Source organism: Puntigrus tetrazona, chromosome 1, assembly GCF_018831695.1.
Source record: "Puntigrus tetrazona isolate hp1 chromosome 1, ASM1883169v1, whole genome shotgun sequence".
In the NCBI taxonomy this organism is placed as follows: Eukaryota; Metazoa; Chordata; class Actinopteri; order Cypriniformes; family Cyprinidae; genus Puntigrus; species Puntigrus tetrazona.
The window spans coordinates 7040302-7064305 of record NC_056699.1 but is presented as its reverse complement, the minus strand read 5'-3'; the positions used below and the strand labels follow the sequence as shown (position 1 = coordinate 7064305).

The 24004-nt window shown below is 34.4% G+C and overlaps 1 protein-coding gene across 2 annotated transcripts in view; it reads right to left on the bottom strand.

Moving 5' to 3' along the window:
* Positions 1-2305: 2305 nt before the first annotated feature.
* The window catches only part of dachb (dachshund b), a 32341-nt gene continuing 10642 nt past the window's right edge, over positions 2306-24004 (bottom strand). The window contains exons 2-12 of one of the 2 annotated variants that reach the window (XM_043247064.1): positions 18672-18787; positions 13555-13674; positions 9118-9237; positions 8714-8883; positions 8199-8337; positions 7002-7073; positions 5718-5845; positions 5492-5639; positions 5260-5397; positions 5104-5169; positions 2306-3360 (exon numbers count right to left, since the gene is read on the bottom strand). In XM_043247064.1, the coding sequence (XP_043102999.1) occupies positions 3323-3360; positions 5104-5169; positions 5260-5397; positions 5492-5639; positions 5718-5845; positions 7002-7073; positions 8199-8337; positions 8714-8883; positions 9118-9237; positions 13555-13674; positions 18672-18787 (1255 nt within the window). In that variant the 3' untranslated portion in view covers positions 2306-3322. Of the gene's footprint in view, positions 3361-5103; positions 5170-5259; positions 5398-5491; positions 5640-5717; positions 5846-7001; positions 7074-8198; positions 8341-8713; positions 8884-9117; positions 9238-13554; positions 13675-18671; positions 18788-24004 lie in introns of both variants that reach the window. The other variant, XM_043247055.1, reaches the window with a different exon arrangement.

The window sequence follows — 24004 nt, the reverse complement described above, 5'->3', positions numbered from 1 at the left end:
AGAGACAGTATGTGTGAGCAAGAATAAGAATCTCTCCTCTCTGGACCTGCTTTTTTTTTTTTTTTTTTTTAATGTTCAGCATGTCTTTCTATGTGAAATCATTTATATGTCTCTGCATTTGGTGGCGAAATAACCACATAATTCGTCTCTGTATTTACCACATTTGTAATCATGCAGCATCATAATTTTAATCTGACTGATACTCTGATGACTGATTGTAGAAAACATAATTATTAGTTTTGTTTATTGAACTGATTTTTATTTCTTTCTTTTATTATTTAAATGTAAAGAATTGACCTTTTCTGCCCTATTTGTGCCGGAAGACAATTTATTCATGCATTTAATGCGTATGTTTACTCATAGAATGATAAAGACATCATTTTTAATATAAATGTTTACATATGTATAGTCAATACTGTTTTATATATACATACCGGTCTAAATTAAAAAATAAATTATAAAGAAATTAATTGTTTTATTCAGCAATGATGGATTAATCGAAGTTAAAAAAAATTAAGTCGTACAACCATTTGTCAAAATTATAATTAAATAATAAAACAAATGTTTGTAGAAATGTTCTTGTACTAAATCATCATATTATAAATGATTACTGACATCATGTGACACTGAAGACTAGAGTAATGATGGCTAAAAAAACCAGCTTCGCAGAAATAAAATACAAATATATTAAAATAGAAAACGGTTACTTTAAATTGTAATATTTTAAAGCATTTTCAAAAACATGAACCACAAAACCAAATATATAAACGCAAACCAAATAAATATCGAAATTTGTTTTTGTTTTTTTTGCATCATCTAAAACCCTTCTCATTCTTCTATACAGTGTATATCAAAGGATTGTTGAGTGTAGTTTAGTTGAGGAAAAACATCCTCTGTTATCTTCAGATGACAAGTAAAAAGTTGTTCACGAGTTCAATGACTTAATCACAGTTTAATAATTTCCTTTCGAAGCATCGCCTCCCTTTCCATCCCATCATGCCCTAATATGGGTAATCTAGTTAAGCAAACATTTTTTCATGTCTTATTTAAGCCTTTTCCTCAAAATGTGTCTTTATTTGAAGGCCGTGGTGCATGAAACGGGTCTATAACTCACTGAAGGCAAGCTTCTTCAAATCACATTTAAAAAAATAAATAAATAAAAAATCCTGGGCTGCCTTTTTTATGAGAAACAAAATAAAGTCATGTTTCTGTTGTGAATATTATGGGCAAATCAGTCAATCAGTGCATGTGACTATCTATAGTCATAGTAGCACCACCCTGAGAAAACAGCAGCCACCCTCAATGCATCCTGGGAATAATCTGACATATCAGGCGCATTTCTGTTTATCCCACTTGAGGGAATTGAAAGAGCTCACAACACGTCTCATTTTAAAGAATATATCAAAAGTTTCTGTATTGGTTTGCCGTTGTACACTGTAAACACATTTAATGAAGTTGATTATAAGAGTGATTTACAAATATATTATTTCTTTTTTTTTAGAATTGAATGTTTAATGCACTGTTGCATGCCGTTTCCTTGTAATAATTTGTAAAAATAATAACAATTTCAATGCATCGGATCATGTTTTTGAATATCGAGGTTTCACTTTTGTTTTTATTTTTTGGTTTTCGATCTGCTTCGTTAACGCTCCCACAAAATCCCGTGTGCAGCTCCTTCAACTTGTGTTCAGCTAAAACAATATATTTTCCAGGATGTCGAGCTGAACTGAATACACAAACAAACGCGACAGTCCTCTTCAAGTTTACAAGTACTGATATATTTCTCACAAAACAATCATAGCAAAACAGATGCCATTTTGGTATCCTAAACACATATGTTTATCTTCCGCTCCTATCTTTTGCTTGCTGTAGTTTTGAAACCACACTTTTCCCACGTCCCCAAATGGTCGTTTCCCATTTTTAGGGAGCATTTCCAAATCGGAGTAAATTGTTTTCAAATCTATTTATGGTCCCGACAGATTTATGGTCTCGGGTGATATTCCTAAAGTATGCAAAAGAAAAATATTACAAATCCATGTTACCGTACTGTACTTTGAGTCATGATATCCTTGTTTGGATATCATACAGCTGGAGCAGTTCTGTAGACTAGAAATATCAGTATGGAACAATACGTAGCTCGTGTCTGAATGTTAATGAGGACTTTGATACGTGTCAATAAAGGCCGATATGTAGCAGCGGAGGCATTTAAGAGCTAATGGGGTCTCATTTGCATGACCTGAATCAATAGAATGGTTTGATGGCTTTGGCTTCATCAGGAACGCTATTGACGACAAGGTGACACCGGTGACATGAGCATCGCTTTGTTTATTTGCGTTGTCGGTTCATTCTGGTGCACAAAATGGTGACAGACATCGATCTAGACCTTTCAAGACATCACTTAGCATTCGAATGCCTATAGGATGGATGGCTCATCCTGACAACACCAGCAGGGAATTCTGTTCTACGGGAAGTCTGTTTTCCTCTTTAAGTAACTCGCAGACTAAATAAAGACTCGTGTGTTGGGGAAAATGCCAAATGCATAAGAAAATGTCCTCTGCGGCCTTAGTGTCTAGTTTTAGCTTATGCTAAAATGGTTAGTGAATCAAATCGCTGTGAACGCTTGAGAACATGAAACCACATCTGCAATATCCGCCGGTTCTTTTTAGAACGACGAGGGCGAAATTTTCTTTGAAACTTCTGAGGCGGTGGTAATACTGTATTTCTCATAAGGAAAGATTCAAACACATTCAGTAGTTTTTCCTTCCAATAAAATAACGAAAGGTCTTACAAAGAAAATCCCACATATATAAGGCTGCTCAAACTGAAGAACAGGTGAACATTTTAAACAGTATTAAGAAGCTAAACTGACCTACGAAGAGAGATAGATGGACTGTAGAACCATTAGATGGACGTACAAGAGAAAAACAATGAAATGTAAGATTCCACACACTCTTTAGAGTCTTTAAACAAGTATGAAACACAAGCCAGATGCATTCTTTTTTACATTTTCCTCAGCTTGTCCTGAGGGCATTAGACTGAAGGTCACTGTCCTGAAGGGATAATGCCAAAACAGCGTCCAGTTGCTTCCAAACGCTGCATCAAAACAAGTAACGGTACACCAACAGTGCTCTTCACAGAGCTTAAACGGGGAATTAAGCACAATGTATGTCGATAAAACAACAGTCGAGGATTCTGGAATGTCGTGTGAAGGGGGCATTCGATTGGGTCAGAGAGAAGATCTTCTTCACTGCATGAAACCTTGAAGTCCTCTCTTCAGCATTCGAAAGTGTGTGATGTGGAGAACATCCTCGTCCACCTCTTCTTAGTACATTATTGGATTTTTTGTGTATGTTCTGCTTTCTGTAATAATGAAAAACAGAAAGGTTTGAGAGCACTAAAACACAGGTTCAAATTACAAACATTCAACTTATACTGTAAATGTAATGGCTAATAAATAAAAGCTTACAAATATTTAAATAGGTGTAATAGTGGGAAACTTATCTGGACTTTTGAAATTTTTGAATGTATTACATTTTATAAAAGTTTGGCGTCAGTAAGATATTGACTGAATATAAAATGAATTCATATTTTTTAGTGCTGTTGTTAGATTATTTGCATCCAAAATCAAAGTTTTTGTTTCTATAATACATGAAAAAATAATAATAGTTTCAACTTCAAATGACTTATCCCGCTACCTATTTTTTTAGTTTAGTCAACTATAATATTCCAGTTGTCACTTAAAGGTAAATTACGTAACTTAAAATTTACAGTCGACTCAAAATTTTTAGGCAGTGGGGTAACAAGTTATTCAAGTTCAAAAATTTTTTTGTACAATGTATAAGTTGTGGATATTTATTACGTATATATAAATAAAACACACACATGCAGGGTATTAGAAAATATTTACATGTATCTACATATGAATATATATTGAATGAATAAAAATAAATTGTTTCCACATATTCCACAAATGACTGAAGACCACCATAGGAATTAATACATGATTTTTTTAGCTCATTAAAATAGTAATATTGGCAAATATTATTTGTTGTTCTGTTTTGCTGTATTTTTAATAAAATAAGTACAGCCTTGGTGAGCATATGTGTATATGTATATATATATATATATATATATATATATATATATATATATATTGAACTAACAAAATTATTCAAAATAAAATGAACTCATAATAAAAAGGTGGCTCTAGTGTTTAATCAACATGTTTAAAAATGCTTCATAATTAAAATATAATTAATAATAATAATATAATACTAAAATATTACAACATTTCAAACGCCCCATTTTTGCACATCATGGCAAAAACATTAGACAGTAAATGAACACATTCGGTCCAGTGCTGTGCCAACATGTAGCAAATTTTCTCAACATTAGGGAGCCATTTTAATAAAATTAACACAAGGTGTAATTCAAGTAATTTATCATGTAGCTTTAGCTGTCTCACGGAGGGGGAGAGAGCGAGAACGGCCAGCTGCAGAAACAGATAAACGGGTGGAAGGGCGGCACTGGAATATTCATGCTGTGAGGCTTTGCTTACACAGGAAACTTGCAATTAGTCCCCAGTCTTTTGATTCATCTATGTGTTTATTTGCTAATGGCTTCACTCTGAGACAGAGGGAGCCGATGATCTCATCTGTTTGGAGGACACGGGCGAGTGACACACCGTGTTGCTGAGAAAGACTGATGGGAAGGGGAAGTGAGGTCAAGACAACAAATCTGAATAAAGCCACAGCTGAAACTGTGCACATGCATATACATACACACTGTATACATGAGCGTTGATAGGCATGTGTTTTATACAAGGACTTTTTTTTTCCACAGAGGTTAATACTCTCATTCAACAAGAATGCATTATATTGATTAAATATTTATATAATTTAATGCAGCCTTGGTGACCGGAAGAGTTTTCTTTGAAAACAAACATTTTTACTAATACCAGTATAACTAAAATTAACTCATTAATATATATATATATATATATATATATATATATATATATATATATATATATATATATATTAATACATTATATATTTCTATGAAGAGGGGGCAGATCATCTAGGTTTCTATTAAGTTTAATACCTTGTAACAAGCAGTTGTCCTCCGGGCTTCTGCATCGCTCCGTCTCCATGTCCAGACTGATTGGATCTGTGTTAACAGACAGCGACAGCTGACAAAGCCTGCTGAAAGACTATCGGCCTGAATGAAACTCTCTGAGTGTGTGTGAGAGCGTCTCACCGTGTGTGAGGGCGTCTGAGGAGGAGGCCTGCTGTAAGGCCTGCTCGATCTGCCCTCTCCGCTTGGACTCATATTCCAGGGCCTCCTGTAACCTCCTCTTTGCCTTCTTCTCCTTCTTTAGACGTCTCTGAATGGTAGCTGGAGGAGAAAATATCCATGTGTAAACATCCATAAACGATTCCTGTTTTTTTGTGTTTTCCGATATGCACCTTATTAGAATGTAACATTTTACCTCGACTATGTAGCTCAGAGGTGAGCTGTCTCTCTAGACTCTCTCTCATCTCTCTCTCTCTGTACAGCTCCATCTTGAGCTCTCTCCTCTCCTGCTGAAGCTGTTTCTCCTGCAGACGGGCGTTCTCCAAAGCTACCTTTAGCAGGCCCTGCGACACATGCCCACGTTATTGATTCAGAACTTTTTTGTATGAGTTTGTGTGTGTTGTATTTCATCATGGCCATACCTGGACATTAGTGAGCAGTGTCTCGACGGAGGAGAGGCCGTCTGTGAAAAGAAGGGAAGCAGGGAAGCCAGAGGACAATGATTGAGCTGGGACCTCAAAGAGTGTTGCTTTCACTGCATTTTGTTCAACTGTAAAAAAAATTAACACGAAGGAATGAATTCATTTGACTGTTGAAAGAGCAGGTTAGCTATAAACTCATTCTGGGCTATTAGGTAATAATAGAAATTAATTTGAAATAAAGTAAACGTTATGTAAAATTGCAACTTGGCAAGCCAAAATTTCTCCTTTTCATTTATTTGAAACTGATAAAAGAATAAATAAAATGTATATAGACATTTAAAAATGTAAAAAATATAATAAAATATTGAAAAAATCTGTTAAAAATGTAACAATAAACTATACTAGCATATCAATGATACAAAAATAACACTATTATTATTTATTATTATTATTATTATTATTATTATTATTATTTATGAGCTACAAAGGGGGTACGATATCCAGCAAATAAGAACCTTTTTTTCTTTTTCAAGAATATGCTTAATATATAGTTATAATTTTAAACACATCAGTTAATAAATCTACAGAAAATTCCTGTTCTTTTAGCTTTTGGTTGTTCTTTTTGAATGAGGGCATTGGGTTTTTAATGCTTTTGTTTTGAAAGTTAATTGTTTATGCTCACCAAAGCAGCATTCATTTGATTAATAATGCAATAAAAACAGTAATATCATGAAATAGTATGATTTATAATAACTGTTTTAATATTATTATGCATTTTAATGTAATTTATTCCTGTGCTGGCCGAGATGAATTTTCTGCAGCTATTACTCCAGTCTTCAGAAAGTTCAAATAACAGCATTTATTAACAATAGAATTCACTGTAATATTAAAAATGTCTTTACTGACACTTTTGGTCAATTTAATATGTCCTCGATGAATAAAATAATTAATTCAATTAAATAAAAAAAGAAAAAGGAGGGTTGCTCACTGATCTTAAATTTTAGAAACAATAGAATCTGTATGTCGATTTATACGTTTTATTCATTTGCTAGTAGAGGATGAAACAAGGCATGGGCGTATTATTTTAATTGTTTTGAGATTACTTGTATATAGAAACTAGAATATCCCATTACAACATACAACATACCATTACATCACCCAAATAAACGCAATGCAATATAGTGGCTCTGTGCAATAATTGAACTATAATGAGAGCAGAAGAGGTCAGAGCAGAGGCTTTTATGTAACATTATGTTATATTAAATTTGAGATTTTTTTTCTCACCCCTGTCGTTGGAAAGTCTGTTCATATGCAGAGTTGAGTCTGTCTCACTTTGTTCATCATGAACATCATATGCTACAGAGAAAGAAAGAGATATATAAAGACATGAGGTAAATGAAAAAAGAAGTTTCGAAGAAGCGCAGACTATTGCCAACATATATTGCTTTGTGCTGTTATTGTGTACGCAGTCATAGCAAGCCTCGTTGATTAGTTTAACATTCTTTCCTCAATGTAAATCATATAATGTTGTTTTCTATGGACATTATACGCAAGATATTATGAAACAGCAGTAATATCACACTTCAAGAAGAAGATGCTAACCACAGTAACTGGGTCTCTATAAATACACAAACATTAAGAAAGCACGTTTTATATACGGATTGGTATATCACATTGTGTTTGATAAGGTGTTCCAACTGAACTACAGGCCAATACGACAGGCTAATGTTCAATTATATGGAAATAAAATAAGCAATTGGCTTTGATTGATGGCTTCTTATGCTATAGTGTCTGTTATGTTTTTTGTTGTTTTTATATTTTACTCATATGCCACAATAATGTATTTGAATCGCACCATGTGCGATTTTGAATGCTTTTTTTTGTGATAACCATCATACATTTTTTCTTAAATTCTATAATTCCAAAAATATATATTTGAAATTGAAACAGAGTGTCTATTTACATTAAGTGCAAATAGTTTGACTCTTTAACTCATCTACTCAACATCTAATTGCTATTTACACATATGTTTAATTGCATCTATTGCTATTTAAGGTTTACAGTATAGATACACATGAAGTGCATTAAATACAATGTGCAACACATATGTCGCAGTCTTTTGGTTACATAAGTAGCTGTGTAACAGACTCAGTCTGTAACAAATGTGTAACAGTAGCAGCCTATTACATCTACATAATTACAAACTGTTCCATAACTTGGTTACACGGTAAGTACATTTTGTTTTATGTAGGTAACTAGGTAATTACTCAGTATTATGCACACTTTAAAATAAAGTGTTATCTTAATTTACTTAAAATAAATAAAAATGTAATTAAAATGTAATCACCCTAAAGTTTTATTGTATGTTCATTTGTGAAATTTGCTTAGCAGAGATTGATGATTATGTGATTAATAAACTGTAATTAATTACATGTTGTGGTGTCATTAATTCAACTGACAGTCCCGAATATGTGAACTCACCTGTTTTTTCAGGAGAGTGTATGTAAGGCTGTGTGGGGCTGCTGGGAACCGAACTGGTTTGTTGAGGTGAGGGTTCAGTTTTCTGAGGAACGTTCCCATCTACGGATGGTGTCAGAGAGGGGCTCTCATCAAAACACTCCTGCTAAAATTAATAAAAAAGACAGAGTTCAGTCCTGCAAACCTATATAAACTCTCCCCACATGACAACACACTTCATTGGCCCAGTTCATCTGCAATCCATCAGGATCAGGTTGCGGAGGTTTCTGAATTGCTAGATATAAACTTGCAATACTAAGAAATTTTTGATATGTTAAACTATAAGCATGGTTAACAACCTAAAACAGGTCTCAAGCTACCTGACCTTTACACCTCTTTGGACCATGAGGTGGACCAGCAAATTGCTTTAAATGGCTCAAAATAAATAAACGCGAGCTAGAAATGTGTGATCAGTCCCTGATGACCTTGCAGCAAAAGAGCTGTGTGTTTTAGTATCTGGTGTGTACAGTATGTCCTACCTTGATGGCAGATGTCGGCCTGGAGACGGGGCTGTGCACCTGTGCACTGGCAACCATGTTGGCAATTGTATTAAGGTGGTTCATCTGGTTCATTGCCATGGCAACAGAGGCAGGAGGAAGTCCAACGGGAAGCAAGGGATGGGGCATCATCATGAAGGGCAGGTCCAGTCCTACGAGAAGAAGAAAGAATCATGGTCTATCATCAGTCTATCATTGTACGGCTTCAGATTAGGCTTGAAATTTTGTCATATGGATTATTTTACGATGCTTTTGCATAATGAGCTTGAATGCCTCAGTCCCCATGAATTGCCCGAGTAACCGAAAATAGAAAGTCATACAGGTTTAAAATGACATAAGGGTGAGAAGCTACTGTCAGGATGTGAAAGTGAATAGTTAATGCTCACTGTTGGCCAGTAGATGGGTGTGTTGGAGAGAGTTGAGCTGAGAGTTGTTCAAGCTGTGCTGTGTTTTCTCTGAAGCAGGTGATGAATGCTTCTCTCTCTCCCAGGACAAAGCACTACATCCTGTTTAAAAAAAAAAAAAAAAAATAGTAAAATATTTGCAATATAGGGAATCAGGACATTTTTAACATAACATAGCTTTTATATTGTAACATATATTTAAAGTGTATTCATATATTTTTATTAGTGCATACATTTATAATATAATAATATAAAAACAAACACATGCATGAATTCATTTAAGAAAAAAATTATGTTTATATATTAAATATATTTATGAATAATATAAAATATAAGAATACAAATGTATAAGTGTATATACAAATATTTCCACAATATATACTTTATTTCTGTGTATTTATATATACATAATACACAGTACACAAATATATATCATGTAAATGAAAACTGCTATTTTGGATGTGATTAATCCTTTGACAGCACGATTTATATTTTTAGTTGTTTGTAATAATTTTGTAGTTACATATAGTTTACATTTTTATTGATTTTTGCACTGTAGGTAAATTTTCTTATCAATTCTGATTCACAGATTCAGTTTAGCTGATGAATCAAACTATGCAAAACACAATTCTAACAATATATACATTTTAGACATATATACATATATAGATAAACTAAAATAAACAATTTTATGTTTTTTTCTGTGCCTTTAAACTTCATACTGACACCTACTGGTTGGATATTATTCTACAATTATCCTATTCACAAGCATTCTTGAAACCAAAAATAACTGACTCATGTTTGTTTAAAGTTCTATTCGCTGCTTTAGGATAGCTTTGAGTGCGCATTTAGCCACACACTGTCCACATTAACGCACAAATATGCTCAGACAAATTAACTTACAATGAAATCCTCCAAATATGCGAAGAACAGAACACTATAGAATGGGCATATCTTATTAGTTCTAAAGAAAAAAGGAAACAATGAAATGTAAGTTGCACAGCGACCAGCAGCAACAATGAACTGAAGTGATAATCTATCATCAGCATTCATGTCAGTGCCATTGGGAGCAGATGGTGTTTAGGTGGCAGATTTGTGGCGAAGGAATCAATGATAGCGCAGGATGAAGTCAGTCCCCTTAAGAATATCACATGCTCCAACCAATAAGGTCTTCACACGATCGGACAAAAATAACCTGATTAAAAACAATAAGCTCCCTCATTACGACACAACCCAACACTGCAGATGCATTACAGCACCACGCCAGCTTCGCAACCCCGGCCCTTCACCATGACATAAATACTGTACAATAGAGCGGCCATCTGTGCGACAATCTGCACGTCCATGGAAATCAAGACTAGTGTCAACACAAGCTCACGTATCTTGTGGGACTGGAGTTCTAACGTAAGTGAGAGGGCGCTAATTCACAGTAATCAGACAGATGAAGATGGATGAGAGGAGGGAAAGCAAGAGCAATCAGAGACAACAAGAGCTGCAGCTGTGCTGCGAAACACACTAAAACAAACACAAACACGCACACGTACACACACGTGCATACGGTATATTCTCCAGTGTCAAGTACTCAAATAGAAATGGCGTTCAGCTTTCGGTCGAATGTCTAGAACAGCTTGCTTTGGATTACTGACATTTTGAAAGGAGCCTGTGTGAAAAGAAACACGCTTTAAAATGTTTTTTTTGAAAGTTGCACGTAAAAACCAGGTTAACTGAAGTAGATTTTACAAAATAAAAAAAATACTATCACACTCTTTATGCCTACAGATTCAGTGTGTTATTTTACTAGTAATTTCTGAGTAAAAGAAAAATGTCCGTTGGATGTTTTTCATGTCTGTGGGTTGAAGAGAACCCAATAACGTGATATTCAGCACCTGGAATGTGACTTTTATCAGGAGTGTATTTGTGTATTTCACCCCACCGTCACGTGATTCATAACTGTATGTTATTCAAGATACCTATTATTTTGTGTTTGTAATTTTAGACAGATAATTTTCACCTGACGGATGATAAAGTAGGCTAAAAGACCATTACATTGCAAATAGGAACCATTTTTGGTTCCACAAACAGCCATTCTTTAAAGAACCATCTCTTTCTTACCTTTTTATAATATGAAGAACATTTCTTTCAGTTTGTGAAACTGAAAGGTTCTTCAGATGTTAAAGGATACCTTATAGAACCATTTAGACAAAAAAGGTTCTTCTAAGGCATTGTGAAGCACCTTTATTTTTAAGAGTGCACAGGGACAGATTAGTTATTAATGAAGACTTGTTTGTTGCACACTACTATTTTACAGCAGTAAACACATTTTACCATAAGCATGATTTTAAACTAATACATTTGATGTTTGCGTCACATAACCAGCTCCATGTATATGGCTTTTTTGATGTAGTAAACTTGCTCTGTAGCTCACCTGGTAAGGCACATCATTTTTGATGTGGAGCAATTAAATATTAGTGCAATGAGCCACGAGAATCGATAAACTAGCTCAAAGATCTGTAGAAGCGAGCTTAAATGGCATGGTTGCTTCAGTAAATGCGTTTTTCTCTCAATAACACCGTAGGTTATATTTAGTGTATGCACTGTTATAAGAAAAAATGAGGCATGATGACAAGGTCAAAACTGTCCCATGAAAATGGTTATTGCTCACTTTTGACTATTTTTGGCCAGTAATTAATTACAGTAATTTGTATCCCAGTAATTAATAAACACCAGATGGTCAGCTTGTCTAGACTGTTTGATCAAGTGAGAAATGCTTTAAAAGACAGCTAGAAGAGATTTGTGTGTTTCTGCATGTTTGCTCTCACCAAAACAAACACACACGTTGGCTGCACACAAAAAAAAAGTACTGATTTAAACAGCATCTTAAAAATGAGGGCAACTTCAAACAGACAAGATGAGAGGGAAAGGGGGTGGACGGGTGAAGATACAAAAATGCTGACCATATGCTCACAGAGAAAGAGGGGCGAACAGATAATGTGTGCGTTACACTATACACGAGTTCCCTGCTAAGCGCACGCGGACGTGAAAACAAGCACACATGTGCTAACAAACACCCGTATGCACGCTCACAGCGCACACCTGTTTCTGTTAACGCAGGCAATCACCCGTATGACAGGTTTCGGCCATCTTGTTAAATAATGCATGGAATTTTTCTTTCAACTTGTCAACGCAGGGGAAAAAAAAGTATCTCTCGCTGCTTCTCTCCGCTCTTCTGATGTCATCCTTGATGCTGATTTTCCTTGACTGCATTCCATCTTTCTGATGAAGGCCGTTTTTTCTTCTCTAAATTCTGCTTGTCCACAGCTGTTCTCTCTAGGAATGCTGCGCTCTCTTACTCCTAAAATCTTGTGAGAATGGCCTTTGAAGTCCACATTATCTGTTAGTTTTAGCCACATTTATTATATGGCTGCTGTGTTTTTGAAGATTCAAGATTTTGTGTGATGCTTACAGAAATCTGCCTACAAATACTGCAGAGTGCCAACAGTAACAGAAGTGAAATGTTCCTTTTTGTTGTTTGAGCTTTCTATTGATCAGAGAATCCTGAACAAAATATACACCAAACAAAATATGAAGCAGCAGCACACATTGACAATGACAGGAAATATTTTTCAGCAGCAAATCATCATATTAGAATGACTCATGAAGGATTATGGGACACTGAGGACTGGAGTAATGATGCTTTGCCACCATATTAAATTTAAATCAAATTAAAATAGGAAGAATTATTTAATAATATTACTATTTTTAAAGGTGTATATAATTATATTAAAATTATATATATAAAATATTTATATTATTTATTTATTGCTTTATTTGTTTTATATAAAAACAATAAGATACACAATTTTGTGTATCTTAATGATATAAATAATATAAATAATTTAAATTAAATATAAAATTAAATAATATAATCAGAAAAGCCACGTAAGGCATATCAGTTGCACACTTTTGAAATGCTTTGCATCATCCACAAATTGTGTTTCTACTTATGCATGCATACATGCAAATATTGTACAAATGCAACGTTATTCATTTACACATTTTCTAATTTTGCTTGGCTTGTATGCACACACACAAACACATGCACCCCTGCAGTAAATGTCTTGTTTCATCTCTAGGGCTGGTGTACGATTAACTATTCTTCTGTCTGTTGTTGGTCTTCTCTAAATGCACAGTCAGGCAGCAGTCATTAATGTCACCATTAGTCTCTGTAAACCAAGCGCAACCCTGCAACATGGGCCCCCTGAGCGAGCTCCGTGATGGGGCTCATCTCACCCAAAAGGCCCAGGTTACAATTGCAAGGCCATCTGTCTGGCACGTCTACAGATTGCACTTTAAACAAGCTGCCTTAAAGGAACACAAACACGCATTAACAAACAAATCATGTAAGCATGAGCCCTGTACCTGTATTAGAGTTGAGCTCATCTGAATCGAATTCTGAGCCATTGTGGGTCTTGTGTAGATTCATCATCATCTTCATCTTCTGTATCTTCAAAGCTTCAGCCATGGCAGCTGTTGTTAGACCTGCAAATATAAAAAAAAACGAGCTCAAATATAATATGTTTTTTTTTAAAATGCAAAATAAATAAATGCATTTTAAAAAAATCAAGATTAATCAAGACAAAATTTGGAGAGATAAACTATCATTGAAATGTTTGGATAATAATGCTTTTCACCAAGCCTGCATTTCTTTTATATATAAAAAAAATGGTTTTGTTGCTTAACATTTTTTTTAAAAACTGTGCAACATTTAAAGCAACATTTAAGAAAAAACATTACCAATATTTAACCACTAATAATAATTTGTGATAAATGAACACCAGAAAATTAATCAGAATATTAGAATTATTTCTGAAAGATCATGAAACTAATACATTTTAATATATAAAGAGTTTATTTACAAAAACAGACTGTTGTTGTTGTTGTTTGTAATTTCAGAAATAATGTTATAATGTTTGTAATATGTTTTATTGTGTTAGTTAGTTAGTATTTTTGTTATTTACCTAAACCAAAAAAAGCAGTTTAATTAAAATGAATTGGAATGGTAAGTGAAAAAGCTGATTTTTGAAAATTGTTAAAAACTTATCTGTTTTTGCAAATTAATATATTCATATATTCAGATAAAAGATAGTTCTTGCATGTGTGTATATATCAGAGTATATATCAGAGTGTATTACACTATGTGCAATAAGCCCGCCTTGTTGGAAGTATCTATTTTCACTAACTCCACCTCATAACGTGTGGCTGTAATAGACATCATTACAAAAGATGGTTGTTTGTTATCTGCTTCATTGGTGCAGATTTATGTTCAATAATAATGTAGGAAATAATCAAAAAGTTGAAAATAAAGTGTTGGGTAGGTGTAGGGAGGGATTTATTTTCCCAAATAAGGGCGTCAACCATGGCATCTATTTAATAATTTTAATTAAAATTAACATTTACACTCAATAAGACGCTTTCTGTTTTATAACATACTTCAATACTGAGGTGCAGATAAATTTCACTTGCAATAAGTAGTATAAATAGCAGAAAATGCTATTTGCACTTAAATAATGGTGCTGTTTTCAATTAGTGTAAATAGAATCCATCCAATATATGCTGTTTTCACTTAGTGTAGATAGCATCTAATTGCTATTTACACTTAGCCAAAAAAAAAAAAAAAAAAAAAAAAAAAACTTTACTTTTTGAATATATTAATATACTGGTTGCAGGCTGCTAAGAGATGTGCTATTTATGAAGCACATTAGCCTAAAAGTTACAGCAATAAATTCCTTAGTTGACAGTAAATGTACGTTGTCATCAGCAGCAGGGTTTAGTCAGAGCAACTGGAGGGTCACAGTGAGATAAGGGACCCGAATTAGCTCTCCGTTAGCTGGACTGCATTATTTATATAAGCATATCAGGGAAGCAGTCCAAGAAATAGCCATCTGCCAATCAATCACTTTAAACTCCTCCCACCAGCAACACAATTAGCCAGGCAAAGAGCCCTGGCCTTGGTTTCCCCTGGATACCAAAAAAAGTATTGATTAGCAACAGACAGTCAATTCTCTGGACTAGTGATTGATGTTAAAATTGCTGCCTCTCTCATTATAATTCAGATTTTTTCATTACACAACTCCAAAGATGTCCAATGTGTATGTGTGTGTGTGTGTGTTTGCATGGTTTAGCATATGAGTTTGGGTGAGAGTGTGTATTGTATTTGACAAGGTCACGATTTTCCCTCACATTGTGACAAAGGAGAAGAAAAGTGCAGGTGAAGCTGACTGCTGATAAGGAGAAAAACAATGGACCATTAACACACACACACACACACACACACAAAGATACAAGTAAAGAGTGCCATATTCCCTCAGGAGTGCATTGGATGCTCGACTAATCATGACTTTAACATCTCTATGTAAATGCTGACTGTCTAAATCTAGTATACAGCTGTTGCATGAGCTTCGTTGTGGACTCGTGGGAAAAACAATCTTCAGAGACTTGAGGTGTGTTACATAAGCTGTTCGACGAGAAGGAAAGCGAACGTTCATGTGAAGTGAGCTTGTCCTGAGGGGGGGGACTCTATTCCTTGAGCTCTTAAGATATAGCAGAAACAAAGGCACTTTAGAAAACACGCTTTTTAAAAAATGAGCTGTGAAACTGGGCTGTTTGATGCAGCTCACAAATATAACTCACAGTTACATTACAACTTTACAACGGTTTTGGAGGACTTAAAACACACAAGTTACACGGACCACTTTATGATGCTTTTTCCTTATTTTTTTAAACTTGGCAATAATGCAAAGCACAAGATCAGTTCTGTTATGGAAAAGAGCATCTCGCTTAATATCTTCATTTGCATTCCATATTTATGTTTGGAATGAAGAATGATCCTTTTTGGGTGAAATATTGCAGATAGAGAGAAAATGCTCAACCGTGTATGCAAACATGTACTCTCGTCAATAATTAGATTTTTTTGTAAAGAAATTACTTCTTTATTCAACAAGGATTGGTGGAAATAGTGACAATACAGACATCTATGATGTTAGAAAAGATTTATACATCAAATAAAATTATTGTTCTCAGCACTGATAACAATAAGAAATGTTTTTGAGCAGCAAATCAGCAGTGACTTCTTGAGGATCACATGACACTAAAAAAACTAGAATAATCTTGCAGTTATTTTAAATTGTAATATTATTTTACAATATTGCAATATTTGTATTTTTTCTCAGTAGCATGCATGATGATCACAAATGATAATAATAAAAGGATGATGATGATGATAATAAATGCAGCGCTTTATTATAGGGAACAATTCTCACCATTAATGAGTTACTTATTAGCATGTTTATTAATAACATACTAGCTATTAGTACAGCACATACTCTGCGTGACCATATTCTACATCCCTAATCCTACCCAATGCATAAACTTTATCTACTAACGGTTAATGAGCAACAAATCAGGAGTTTATTGTGGCAAAAGTTGCAGTTAATGGTTTGTTAATGGCGTGTGTCCATTTTAGTATGACCATTTAATCTTAACAAACCCAAACTATTGAATGGTAGTGTATATATAAGTCTTTTTTAAGCTATTGCTGGGTATAAACACATCTCTGTAACCTATTAAATGAAACTTTAATGCACGTATCTCCCCCCGATTCCTCTCCCCCGCTCTGCGTCGTTTGGCACCACCCCCTGCTGTCAGTCATTGCCCTGAGTGACAAACAATCCAGAAAATTCCAAAACATGCCAACAAGGCCAGTTCGCTGCAGTTGTAGATGAAAGAATATAAAAAAGGAAAGATTTTATTTACAGAAAAAAATATATAGATCTTATTTGACTGCACTGTATCTTTGCAAATCTGAGCACAGCTTGAGACATTGCTCAGATCACTTCCTAAGCTCTTCTGATTACACTTTTTTTCTCTTTCAGGTAAACAATCTGAAAAGCATTTTAGTGTCTTCAACAGAAACAACTGAGATATTAAACAGAGATTTTTCTTTTCTTATCTAATCAAACAAAATGCGAAGCAAAACTGTCACGTCTTCATTGTGTTTTCTGGCCTGCTGTTTGTTAGAATATAATCACTGATTCGCTCGCTATGTTCTATTTTTTTTACCCGACTGTCATAGCTCCAAACAATGACTGAGCACTTGGCAAATCAAAGCAAACTGCCCTACTCTCATTCCTAACGAGTCCTGACATCTGGCACTTGACGATGCCAAGACTCTAAGTGACATCTCCACGGTAACTGCTCAAACACGGCAGAATATCACTGCACAGTCTAGCGCATCCTCCATGGTGACCCCACAACTTTGTGTGTGTGTGTGTGTGTGTGTGTGTGAGAAAGGGAATACTTCGTTCGCCACTACTGTACACATAAACATGTGTCTTAAAAATGTTCTCTCACATCATATGACCATTTTTTTGACCACAGTGAAATGGGGATTATTATAGTTTAGGCATCAAGCTTATTTTTACACAAAGGTGTTTATATATTATGTGTTATTACAGTTAAATAAACTTAAAACTAGCACAAAATGTTATTAAAATCAAATGAAGCTGAAATATAATATATGGTAGCACTTTAGAATAGGTACACTTGTTAACTATTAAACTATTAACTATGTCTCCTCAATAAATTATTAATAGTTAAGGTATTTGTTATGTTTAGGTATTGGGTAGAATCAAGGATGTAGAATAAGGTTGTGCACAGTAAGGCATTAATATGTGCTTAAACTGAATTTTTAAAAAGAGTTAAAACTACAAAATGAAAAAAATAAATAAAAAAATAAAAAAAGATATATATCTAGAATAACTGACATAATTACCGGTATAACCACATTTAGGACAGAGGATCACAGTTTACAAATAGATCATAAAAAACTATCATGGATAATGCCCAGGTATTTTGGATCTGAGGTTATTTTTTCCACAAAAAAAGTAAAAAAAATAAATTTAGTATTTAAAAAAACTAAAGTTAATTATATTTTCCAGACATTATCTGGCAAATAAAAAGTTGTTTCCTCAGAATTAGCCATAATTGTCAAAGAGTGGGAAGGACATGTCTCCTTCTAGGTGTAATCATTGCTACACTCCCAATTCTGGCAGAAATAAGACATTTCTTGGGGCAGATAACAGCACATTTTCAGCATCCACCCTTCCCAATGTGATACAGTAGAGATGAGAAGCAAGGACGGGGGATGTGAGGCTTCTGGCCAGTGAGAGGAAGAGGGAAATAGAGAGGGATGAACAGATGGATGAGTGATCCCGCTGGGGTGTGTCATTCATCACTGTCACCCGTAAAAGAAGGTGCATGAAAGATGACCGAACTGAGCGGCAGAAAGAGAGAGAGAATGAAAGATGAGCAGAAGGACAGCAGAGGAGGGAGTGATTTAAGCATATACTTTTCATATGTGTTGAAGGGGGCTGTGAGTGAGTAAATTGAGGCTCATCTAAATTTACAGCGCACTGAACGTGGTGAAAAATGAGACAATGTGTGTGTGTGTGTGTGTGTGTGTGTGTGCTAGCGTTTACCTGTGGGTGACAGCAGGGCTGGCGACAGAAGGCTGTTTGCTCTGTGGTGGAGGATTCTGGGGCTTTCTTGTACACCGGCTCCATAGGAACGCTTCGGGGGCCGACCCGGACGAGAGCTGTGAAGGGTGTAAACACACATTAGTTCTGTGCCCATGTGTTAAGGACAATAGAGACGTTAAACATTAATATATATTTAAAGCAAATGGAAAAATTGTTTTACTAAAAAAAAATATTTAATATCACTTTATAAATAATCATACTAATCCAAAAATCATACAATTCCAGAGTAGTTTCAATAGAAAAAAAAAAAACTTTTATTTTAAACCATCTAAAAACAAAATTTTCCAATAATGCTAAAATTACATAACATGAACACCGTGTGACTGTTTTGAACTTAGAAATCACAATTACTTTTAAATTCATTTAAAATTTAAAATGTAATTATTGGAATTGGAATAAGCATTCATTCTTTTAGCATTTTTCATTTTGGAAGCAATGTGAAACATTGGAAAGTCTTTACACAGGTCAAAGCGAGAACAGCTTTCTGAAGGTTCAGGTGCAAACGGTTCAGTAAACTTTAAAATGGATGCTTTTTTTTTCCCGTAGCTCTGACATTGCACTTTGTCTGTCACCCGTCAATCACGGGACATGAAGCAGTGTCCATAACGCAACCAACTACTGAAGAAATAGAGAAAGACAAACCCTTCTGAATTCAGTTGAAATAGCCAAAACAGAGTATGCAGACTGTCCAGTCAGTAAGGGTGATGGGAGGTAATACGAGGAGAAAGAGAAAAGACAGCCGGTAGCTTTCCTTGCCTGTCTTGCTTTTGTTTATAACTCAAAAAGTTCATCTCAGGGGTAGAGACGCAATCTCTGAGCAGTCAAAGGTTAAAAGACACTGAGGGGCTTTTGCCCTGAAAGAATGTGGAAGAAAAAAGAGAGGGACCTTTAAACAGAGGCCCGTGACTGACAGAGAAACAGACTGAGTTTAACATCCCTCCATTGATTTATGTCGTAATGGTAGATGACGACAAGAATGTGATCTGCCCTCTGATACAGCAACAATCATAAACTCATATGCGAATAACAAATAAATGACATTGACATACAGTAACCAGTAGCACTTTTATTTAAATACAAATTGCGTTCCTTTTGCCAAACTCTGTCTTGTCTCTTTTCACATCTCATATCACATCAGAAAGGCATTTCTTTTGATTACAAAAAGAACTGATTAAAAAATTCATTAAAAAAATAATTGAAAAGTTGAAAATAAAGTATTGAGGAGGGTCATGGTTAACTCTACACAACAGTGTAAACTAATAACATTTGGTTTATTTTGACTCAGAGGTGCTGTCAGCCACATTGAAAGTTTAATAACTTTAGTAATTTGTGAATTAGTGCTTATTGGAGATGTGAATCATTTCAGATGATTCAGTTCGAACAAACGGTTAAATTAAACGATTCATCAATAATTTGCATTTAGTGCAAATAGCATCTATCGCTAAGAAAACACGCTATTTTGACTTATCAAATATCAATAGAAGCTATTTACTCTAAGTGCAAATATGCTATTTACACTAAGAATAAATAGCAACTATTGATATTTGCACTTAGACTAAATAGCATCTATTGCTATTTACAATTAGTGCAAATAGCCACTGCCTTTTTAATTTGCTGATGGCAAAAACTAAGTGGAAAACAGACTGATAACTAATTAATTGGCTGAGTTACATAAAAAAAAAGTATTTTTTAACACAATTTAAAATAGTGCTAAACTTACTAAATTGATGAACGACTAGCCCAGAAAAATGTTTTACAATTATTAATTAAAAGAAATAGAAAAAATACAAACTCAGTAAAACTGAACCGGAAATGAACACTCCAAGTAACATGACAAAAAAAATCACAATTACAAATAATAAAACTTTTACAGGGGACATTTTGAAATTTGAAAAGCACCTGACCATTGATTCATGCCAAAAAAACAACTGCCAGCAATTGTTTGAAGATTAAAAAACTGTATTTTAGCTATTTCTTAATACTTCTACATGGCAATATGTCCTGTGTATGATGTGGGAGTTTATGTATTGTAATTATTGTAGCTATGTAGAGTGAGACGACAGAATAACCTTCATAATATCATAACTTTTTTTCGCATATTTCAGACTCAGTGCCTGCAAGGACCTTTACAGTAGCACTCAACAAATCATTCTGATTTTTACATTTCCATTGGAACAAAATCAACCAATCGAAAGCATCGCTTTGCTTTACTAACCGGCCTTTAAAAGGTCCAAGCCACTGTGCACATCAAAAAGTAAAGTAACAAACTGTAATGGATTGCACTTGTAATTAATCTATGTAACGCCGTTACATGTATCCTAGCTACTCCCTAACACTGCAAAAAAACAACTGATATGAAATAGTGGGTAGCCTAATACACTTGGCTCTGATGTACCAATATCAAACTAGACGTTTACATTTTCTGAAAATATGAAAATGCATCTGTGTAAAACTGTCATGACTCAAAAGCACACGCATTCTGATTTGGGTCGTTCTTTCAAAAATCTATGGGATCTTTACGTTTTTTTTTATTGGCTTCCAGATCGCTTCGAAATGTAATAGCTCAGGCTCTGCTCAACAAGACACACAATTTTGCAATTATTCATGTCTGTATGATAAACGGCACAGGGCGAGTTAGGTACTGAAATATAACACTCCAGTATTTTAAAAGAGCAAGGAAAAGCCTGTTTTCTTCGACACGGCCCCTTTGAAATCTCTGAGTATTAACACAGGCTCAGCAGCAGTTCGGATTTTAAACAGAGCAAATTTAATGCAATTTTGAAACAATAAGGATCGTGTATGCTTTTTGCACGCTTAATTAGTTTGATGCCTAAAAGAGCCACAAGCATATGTGGATAAATCCCAACAGAGAGAAAGAAAGAGAAAGAGAAAAAAAACAAAAACGCATTTCTACAGCAGTTCAGCTGCTCATATCTCTCTTTTCATCCCGGTGTGTAATGTTTATACATCCACTAACCCGCTGTGTCAGCCTAACAGGAATGTGTGCAGTGTGTGTGGGACGGTGTGTTGATGTACGGGGGTGTGAATGGTTTCCTCTTTCTTAAAAGCACAGACAAAAGGAAGAACGCTGTTTACAAAGCTTACAGTAATACAGCTCTTGGAGACGCTCATTCATTGATCTCTTGATACCACTTCTCTCTCCCTCTCTTTTTCTCGCTCTGTCTTTCTGTGCACACGCACGGAAACACAAAAAAAGCTAATCCAGATCTACTGACAACAGCTCTTTTGTTCTGTATTATCAGAGAGAAAAGAATCCCTCTCTTTTAGCGAACGACAGGATGAGCCGCTGATGGAAGCGATGCAGTCACGCAGAGGTCACTGGCGCACACAAACTCTCAGAAAAATAAGTGATTGTAGGCACTGGAAACACATTGGCTAAACGAGCCTGCCGTGCCAATATCACGGCGTCAGACAGGACTGCGTTTCCGTAGCTCAACAGGTAAAGCGAGATGCGACAAATGCCAAGGTCATGGGTTTGATTCACGGGGGAACAAAAAGATTTGCCGCATTTGCATTTAGAATAGCATACGAATTATAATTAATAAGCAGATTATGTCTAAAATCATGTAAACATTTTTAACCCACCGTGGCATTTTTTTTCGTCAGTGAATTAAACATCCTATCCACATTTAAATTTTACAGATTGCAAAAGCAAAAGTTACTAGCATGTTGCAATATAATGTTTGATATAATTAAATATGAATTAATTTTTTTCCAAAATTAAACTGAAAATTATTCTAAATAAAAATAATAAGTGCTAATTGCGCGTGTGTGTGTGTGTATGTAAAGAAATGCAAAATGTAAAAAAACATATTTTATATATATACATTTTATATTTTTACACACAGATATATATACATAAAATTCAAATATATAATTATGTCTAAAAGTTGTTTTAGTAATTTCTCAATAAAATACTACAAAAACTGAAGTGTTTTTTGGTGCAGTTCATCAATCCAACAAATGATTTACAAAGTCGTATTAACATTTATTATATTTATTTATTAAGAATATTGTGATTGTGATACATCGTATTGTATTTAAGATACATAAGTATCTACTTCTACAATGTTTCATTTGTTTGTATATAATCCACATTACCACAGTAATGGTAATAAAGTAATATATAATTAAATGTTTGCTCACATACGTACAGCTCTTGATCATATTTGTTGCATCACTGTGAACGCAAAAATAACTATTTATTGTTTTGTTTTCTCTAGAGTGTAGATGAAAATATCATTACATTTTATAAAAGACAAGCTCTGCATATAACATATATCAGACCACACCCAAGAGTCTGTTACTATGGAAACCTGTTCTCAATCAATACTCTGTCATCGACTATGATTGGTGGCAGATGGAGGACAAGGGAGGATTCCCCCAGAGATCAAAGACATATTACTAAAGCTCAAACTCACACACACACAGACACACACTGACACACAGTTCAACAACTATTCATTTTGTCAATCACACACACACACACACATACAAAGAGGGTAGCGCTGCTATTTATTGCAGTGATAGATATCAAACAGCTGTCACAGGCGTTGACCGCAGGTCTCGCTGCAGTTCCTCTTTACATCCATAAATGTTTACTAACTATAACTGTTAAGGTGTATCTCTCAGAAACATGTCACAAAATGACTGAAAATTGTCTGAATTGTCTTATACATAGAATAAATAAAATAAGCACATTTGTCCACATTTAGGAACAATAAAAATGTGTTTAGGACACACTTGCATATTAAAAATATGCTAACCACGTGCTTGTTGATTTCCCAGAAACGCATGAATATTGTGGATCTGCAAAGGTTTCAAAACATTGTATCTTTTTGAGTGTTCAGGACATTACACGCCATCTTACACTTTGCTTAAACATTTAGGCATGCATGTGTTGTAGTAAAAATAAGGTGTTGTTTTATAACAAATCTTATTAGGATATAACAAAATAGCAAATTTTATTTTAATGTAGCACATTTTTTTCACTTTTTTACTTATTTGTCCTTTAAATAATATTGCAAAACTTGAAAAATTGTAAAGATTTTTTCAATCTTCATTTTTTAATATTTATTAAATCATAAAAAAATCTAATAATAGAAATCACAACATTTAAAAATGAAAAAATTATATATTTGTTAACCTGCAATTAACCAATGTCAAAGAACTATGAACACACGGTGCACTTAATGTGTTACTTAACATGTCTTAATTATTAATTTATTACTTTAAAATCTAAGCAGGTACTT